The sequence below is a fragment of the Bison bison genome, unplaced genomic scaffold, assembly GCF_000754665.1.
Source record: "Bison bison bison isolate TAMUID 2011002044 unplaced genomic scaffold, Bison_UMD1.0 scf7180017864451, whole genome shotgun sequence".
In the NCBI taxonomy this organism is placed as follows: Eukaryota; Metazoa; Chordata; class Mammalia; order Artiodactyla; family Bovidae; genus Bison; species Bison bison.
In genome coordinates, this window is record NW_011495013.1 from 7,679,646 (window position 1) to 7,687,410 (window position 7,765).

Consider the following 7,765-nt stretch of genomic DNA (forward strand, 5'->3'; position numbering starts at 1 on the left):
GCAATGCAGGAGACGTGGGTTTGACCCCTAGGTCGGGAAGATCCCCTGGAGAAGGAAATGGCAACCCATTCCAGTATTCTTGCCTAGGAAATCCCATGGACACAGGGCCTAGTGGGCTATAGCCCATGGGGTTGCAAAAGAGTCAGACAAGACTGAGCAACAAAAACAACAAGGCTTACTCGATGGCTCAAGTAGTAAAGCATCCATTTGCAATGCAGGAGATTCCGGTTCAATCCCTGGATCCAGAAGTTTCCCTGGAGGAGGAAATGGCAACCCATTCCAGTATTCTTGCCTGCAAAATTCCATGGACAGAGGATCCTGGCGGGCTATAGTACACGGGGTCACAAAGAGCCAGACACAACTAAGCACAGCATAGTCATATGTGTGTGTGTGTGTGTACAGAAAAGGAAATGGCAACACACTCCAGTATTCTTGCCTAGAGAATCCCACAGATACAGGAGTCTGGCAAACTTCAGCCCATGCAGCTGCAAAGAGTCAGACATGACTGAGCATGCACACACCATGTGTGTATGTATGTGTATGTGCATATGTACATATATATACACACATGCACATATATACATACACACGTATATAAATATGATTTGTCATGCTTATATCAGTAAGAAGTTTCTTTCAACCATTCTTCCCAAGCTCTAGCATAAATGATTAAGGTCTTTAAAATGACCTGGAAGCTCTAAAATGTCCTAAACTCTCGACCAAATTATCAAATAAATAATATTCGCTATAGCTTTAGGATTTATATCACTTTATTGCATTCTAATTCTTTTTAAATAGTATCCTGAACATGAGGTACATGATAATTTTCAGTTGCCCCTGAGCAATATAAATTGTCTGAAAGTGAGAGATGCTTGTTTACTTTTATAAAGAGTGTTACATAAAAGGACCATATGTGAAAAAATTAGAAGATAAGAGATGCTGACAAGTTAATTGGTTCTTTGCAGGTCATCCATTGTGAAAAATTCTAAGTGTGATGATTCTTTAGCTATAGTACCTCACAAGCAAATGTATGGCTTTGTGCCCTGTACCAAAGCACATTTTCCCTATGGAAAAATTCCCAGCTGAGTCATCCTTGTCTCCCGGCTTACAGGTACTTTCATCACATCACCAAAAGGATCCTGAGGAATGTCCTTATGAAAAACCAGCTTTTCAGTCCTGTGTAGAGTCTGTGGGCCCACTTTCAGTTCCAGATCCTTCGATAGCTGAAAATTCTGTGTCAATAAGTGGTTTCAGGAATTTCTCAACCTTGGTTAGCCTCTGCTTCAGTTTCTGCTGCATTGACTCATACTCAGCCAGGATCCGAGCAAACCTTGTTTGCAGGAGGTCTACTGAGCTCTCCATTCGGGTGACCTTCTCTTCAAGATCTTTAGGATCACTTCCAGCATTTGCAATGTTTATGTCCAATAGACCATCTTTCATCAAGATTTGCTTCCCTTTCTCTTCTAGCATACCTTTGGCATCTGGGTACTCAGTTAGAGCTTCCATGAGGTCATCTTTTGAGAGACAGAATAGATCTGAGTAGCCAATGCTTTTAATATTGGCTGTTCTTCGATTGCCAGCTTTGCTACCTTTAATATTAAGGATACTGATTTCACCAAAGTAGCTGCCATCACTCAGTACTACAAACTGAGTGATCCCGTCATCAGCCACCACGGCGAGTTTGCCTTCCTTGATGATGTACATCTCTCGGCCAATGTCCCCTTTCTTGCAGATGTAATCTCCAGGACTGTAGACTTGGGGTTGTAATTTCAAGACCAACTCCACCAACAGACCAGCTTCACAGTCTGCAAAAATGCGCACCTTTTTTAATGTGTCTAAATGAACATTGATGGCGATCTCTGCTCTTAGTTTATCAGGTAGATACTTCAAGACTTCTCTCTCATCCACTGTTTTTTTGTTGGTCCACAGATAATCAAACCATTTAATAACTCGCTTTTCCATATCTTTGCTTACATTTCGAAAATGCATGTATTGCTTGATTGCATCAATTCTTGCTTGAAATTCTGCCCTGGCCGCATTCATGTTGGAAATCATAGAACCTATGTTACCGACAATGGTGGCAAAAATTAACACTCCAATGAGGAAATCAGCCACCACAAAGAAATACTCAGAATCCCTCACAGGAGGTGGTGTTTCGCCAATAGTGGTCAAAGTCAGTGTAGACCAGTAAAGACTGTACACATATTTTCTAGCCAAACGGCCAAAATCAGGATCATTAACATCAGGATAGACCCATGTGTCATTTCCAAACCCAATAGCTTTGGAAATAGAGAAGTACACACACGCATTCCAGTGGATGATGATGATGATGTACATGACAAGGTTAGAGATCCTGAAGATGTTTGGGTAGTTTGTCCGTGTTTCTGTTCTCTGGAAGAACTCAAACATTCGAGAGATCCTTAACAATCTGTTTAATCTAATTTCTGGATAATTCCAGCCAAACTTAATATACAGCAGATCAGTTGGGATCACTGATAGAACATCCAGTTTAAATTGAAAGGTTGATTTATACTTGTCTATGAGTTTACGCTCTTCCTTCACCAGTAGTCCTTGTTCTAGGTAACCTAAAATAGAAAAAAAAAATGTTTTTCCTTTTTATGCCATTGTGAATTTTTCTAAAGTAACTTTCAACCAACTTCGTTGAGTTCAAAACAAGAGCTCATTTCAATAAATACACTTTCAGCAATGTAATGAGATCAACATACGGCTGTGGAAAATGTTCTTTGGCAGAAATAAAAAATCTAGCTTTATAAGTACAAAAGTGAGAGATTATATGCAATGTATATATATGAGGTATATATGCAAATTTCTCTAGGCTCAGTGTCTTGTCCAGGTTAAGCTATTCTTTTTATAAACAGTGTTCATACAAAGTTTTCTGCATGCTCTAGCACTGTGTTTAATTCCTCATGCCACTCTTTTGTCAGAATCCCAGCCTCACCCTTGAAGCTTGGGTACCTCCTTGCTGTTTGACTGTCCTGCATAGTCTTGCCTTACCCTTTCAATGTGAAGCATATCTCCTTAGAGGCTTCATTTTCATATCTCTTTCTTGACCTTCCCCAGGCTAAATTAGACATCTGGGATCTTCCTTTCACTTAAGCTGCTACCACGGGCCCTGTGTATTAAACCCAGAATTTCAATGCTCTGATATATTTCACTAGGGAAAATTTTTATTTCTCTTCCTATTTTGGTTACCAGAGCTGTGCATAGAACAGAACTGAAATATTGTTTCAATGCACTGATACTAGAGAATGTCGCTATTTTACATAATGATTCTTAAAAGCCATTCTCTGCATACATAGGTTACCTTTGCATGAAGAGAGTAGTATAGAAACAATAAGCTTATACCTATTTAACAAGAATACTTCAGTAAGAAGCTATCAGATCCTGCCCAGATTATTGGTCAATAATGCCTCCCTATGAACCATAAAGTTGAATTAAAGATGTATGTCCTGTTTCTTATAATATTTCTAAGACAGCTCTGCTAAGTACAATGACCTTTTCCCCCCTGTCTCTTCAAGGTACCTCTGTTAAGTAGCAATTACCCTTTCCTCACAGAGCTGCAGAATATTTCTGTTCTCTCTGTTCCTCTTGCCTGGTATGAACCCAGTGAACAGGCTAATGGAGGAAAGCCATCAATCCATATCCAGAAGGTTGCTAGTAATGTCCTTCTGAATCAGTTGGAGTAGCCTAAGCCTGTGGGTTGGGCTTCCCTGGTGGCTCAGATGGTAAAGAACCTTCTGCAATGTGGAAGACTCAGGTTCAATCCTTGAGTCAAAAAGATCCCCTGGAGAAGGCAATGAGAACCCACTCCAATATTCTTGCCTGGAGGAGTCCATGGACAGAGGAACTCGGCAGGCTACAGTCCATGGGGTCGCAAAGAGTCAGACACAACTGAGCGACTAACACACACCAGCCTGTGGTTGAGTATATGGTACTCTTGCTTTCAATGGTGCCTTTTCTTCTCAAAAAACTCTTTGTTTTCTTTAAGAATACTTGAATTAATAAATTTCAAATTAAATAGAGACAAAAGCACAAAATTGCAAAATATCCAAAACTAAACATATTTACCTGTCCTTGTTCGTACAAACATATCAAGAAGATAGACTACATCTGATAAGTAATCAAAAGCAAGCCAGTATTCTAGGTAATCAGACTGAAGTTCATCAAAACATGCTCTGTAAAAGAAAAACTTGTATAAATAAAATGAAAGGGGACCAATTTAAATAAATTTAAATAAAAGTCCTCTTTGTATAATTTTTATCATGATGAGAAATATAATACACTAAGGTGAGGAGGGGTCCTTAGAATCCATTTACTCAACCATGGTTTTCCCAAATTTATTCCCAAATCTGAGGGTTAGATTTAGTTTTTTCACATTTCTGAATTTCAACATTCTTTCCATTATACCAGTCAGCTTTGTGAAAATATCAAATGAAAATAAATGGCTCAAGCTAATGTCAAAATACTGATAATTTTTGGTGATACACATTGATAACCAGGTTCATACTGACTGTTTACACCCAAAGTGCCTCAGGAAATCACACTTGGCCCTAGGTGACTGAGATGTTCACTGTCTAAAAGACAAGGAACCATAGATACTACTTGGGAAACCCATCTTGCTCTATAAAACCTAGATCTTTGATCTTTTTCCAGTCTTGGCAATTTTCTTTTTCCTGCAGGCCAAAGAAAATAAAAAGTTTCTCCCCAAACTCTAATTAAATGATTGAGCAATTAAAAAGTTTAAAAGTATGCCCATATCCCCCATCCCAGTTCTGAATTTCCAGGGATATTGGAAACCAAATAACTCTTGATCTTAGGAAAACACAGAGAATGATGTAACATCTAGAAAACTGGTGGTGGAGAAAGGTGTGTCCTAAAGACTTCTAAGCCAAACTGTTAAGTCAGTGAAATTGGAAACTAAAAGTGGGTTGAGATCCATAAAAATATATAGACACCTTGCAATAATCATGGTCCAGTTATACATAACAGGTAAGGTGATGCAGAACAGCCAGTTGTAATACGTATTTCCTGAGGGATCAATAACCACGACTTCCTTCTTCTCTCTACCAGCAATTAGAAATAAAGGGAAGGTTACCAAGAAACAAGATTTTTATTTCACATATCAAATATGGTTACACCCATCACCCACAATTAATGATATAAAAACAAGCTGGAGAAGCTCACTCCACAGTGGGAAGACTAGTTTGACATAGTGCATTAATCATAAGAAACCGGTTAGTGAGGGGTGGATAGTTAAATTATTAGTCTCACATTAAACCATACTTTAGACTTTATCCAAGCCCTTATTTAACTGTGATGCTGCGGACACTTCTATCACTCCAGCCACTGAGAAGAACAACGGCATAGATCATGCCAGACTCTGGATATTCCACAGATCCCTTTGGAGGGTTACGGGTGGTGGGAGAATGATGGTTTTGCCACTCCCCTTACCAGGTAATATAACAATCAGGGACCACATTGTAAGGGGGAACTCATGGCTTCTTTCTCATCTGTATGGAGAGAAGAATATAACACAATCTAATAAAACGTACTCGTCCTTAAGTGTGAATGAAGAATTGAGAAGAAGTAGAGGACAAGAGAAAGAAGAAAGGAAGAAACTATACCATCAAATGACATTTTTAAAAACTTTCTGGTATCAAGTCTATTATTTTTAAGGATTTTTCCCTATATACAACATCAACAAAGTGCTAACAGGCACAAATAATTAAACCATTGTCTGATAAAGAGTTTTCTTTGAGTAAGTTAAACGAACAAGTTTTTCTTTAATTATAAAGTAAAAAGATAGCTCAGAAAACATCACTCAGTCTTATTCTTATGAAATTTTAACTCTTAAGCATGGCTTTTGTAATGAGACTACTTTACTTTAGATTATTTGCCATATAGTATAGATGACTCAAAAACATTAATGAAATTATTAAATTTTTACTTCAAATAAAAAAATGATGGTAAGAGCCTAGAAATGCAATTTTCTTTGGATCCTAAATATGTCCCAATAATAAGTTTATCTTCATCAGTGCTTGAGGAAGGAAATTAACTATGACACTGAAAGTTCTTGATGAGAAAATTGAGATTAAGACTACCATTGCTAATTTTAAGGAAATTGGGAAAAAAATTAATTCACATTTGACAACAATTTATTTAGCCTTTACACAGGGCCTCTTTCCTGTGAATTTCTGGGAAATTATCTCTGCATTCAAAACCTATCACAAATTTACTTCTAATCTCAATGCCATTAAAAATACTTACTCCTCTTTCTTATCTTTGCCTTTCTCCTCTTTCTTTTTCTTGTCTTTGTCCTTTTCTTTCTTCTTTTTCTTTTCTGGGTCCTTTTTATTTTCATTTTTATCATCTGGCTTGCTGAAAAAGTGAGCAATATAGTTGGTAAAATACAAAAATATTATGGGCAGAAAAATTTGGGGTCATTCAAGGCAAAGTCTCACTTACCTCTTCTTTTCTTTTTTCTTTTTCTTCTTTTCCTTTGGTTCTCTATAGGAAAAAACAGCATCTGCGTCACATAAACAAATCACATTCCGACTTCCATTCTTATTCACTTTTCTCTTCATTGGGCAAGAATTCTGAGCTTTGTGTTCAAGGATACACCCCCATGTTCAGAGACCAGAAATCTGATCTCTTAATGGAGTGTTCAACCAAAAATAGACACATACCCAGATAAGAAGCAAATAAAAATTCCCAGGAATTAGTGCATGTAGAAATTTGGAGAAAATGGAGGTGGATAAAGGCATAAACCCAGGGAGGGAAATTTACAAAATAACAGATGTAAGAGTGCACTTTCAAAGTCTCAATACATATCCAAAAAATGATTACTTAAACTTTCAGCTTCTTGATGTCACTTAGATTTATGCTTGAATAAGAACTTTGAGAATTTCCAGAAAATGTCATGACATTTCTCTAGAGGGGTAATCCTGGCTGAAGCAATGTTTTATGAGCAGTCAAAAAGTTCTGTGGTAACAGAATTAGAATTCCAGTTCTTAGAATCATTCACTGGATTTGAGATCATCTTCTATGTACTGTTTCTTCTTGAGTGGAGAGTATGTGATTAGAGGCCTCTTTCTGCAGTTGGCTTTCTCTGTCAGCAGAAGAATGGATTCTGGAGTCAGACAGAGCAAAAGTAATAGTAGGCTGTCACTGTTGGCTCAGATGTCTTGGGAAAATATAATATTCAGAGTTGAATGAACAAGCATCTCATTACTACTGGGATAGTCAGAGAATGCTGTTAAAGAGAAGTAGGAATAAACTAGGCATCCAGGTATGGGTAAGAGTTGTAGAGGCTGAGAAGAAGAGGAAGAATGCTAAAGGGAGGGAAACTTTCAGGTGCAAATATACAAATGAACTTCATCTGGGTAGGAATGGCCCAGCAGAAGTAGAAAACTGCTACCAAGGAGAAACAGGAGATAAAACTGACAAGGAGCCGGGACTTGGCACCTAACAGGAACAGAATATAAAGTCAGATAAGAAGGAATTTACAGCTATAGGAGTACATTCCTATGATACAGGATTTCACATCCTCACACAGACCCTGGGAGATGGTGCTAGCACCTTCTTGGATGGCATTTAAAAATTTAGAAAAGGTCAAAAATATACAAGCAACTCCTACAGCTCAATTCCAGAAAAATAAATGACCCAATCAAAAAATGGGCCAAAGAACTAAATAGACATTTCTCCAAAGAAGACATACAGATGGCTAACAAACACATGAAAAGAT

The 7,765-nt window shown here is 37.8% G+C and overlaps 1 protein-coding gene across 1 annotated transcript in view; it reads right to left on the reverse strand.

Moving 5' to 3' along the window:
- Nucleotides 1–755: 755 nt before the first annotated feature.
- Nucleotides 756–7,765, reverse strand: part of CNGA1 (cyclic nucleotide gated channel alpha 1) — a 38,022-nt gene continuing 31,012 nt past the window's right edge. The window contains exons 5-9 of the mRNA XM_010858885.1: nucleotides 6,487–6,528; nucleotides 6,289–6,399; nucleotides 4,977–5,084; nucleotides 4,090–4,196; nucleotides 756–2,585 (exon numbers count right to left, since the gene is read on the reverse strand). Of these exons, the coding sequence (XP_010857187.1) occupies nucleotides 1,171–2,585; nucleotides 4,090–4,196; nucleotides 4,977–5,084; nucleotides 6,289–6,399; nucleotides 6,487–6,528 (1,783 nt within the window). The 3' untranslated portion in view covers nucleotides 756–1,170. The remainder of the gene's footprint in view (nucleotides 2,586–4,089; nucleotides 4,197–4,976; nucleotides 5,085–6,288; nucleotides 6,400–6,486; nucleotides 6,529–7,765) is intronic.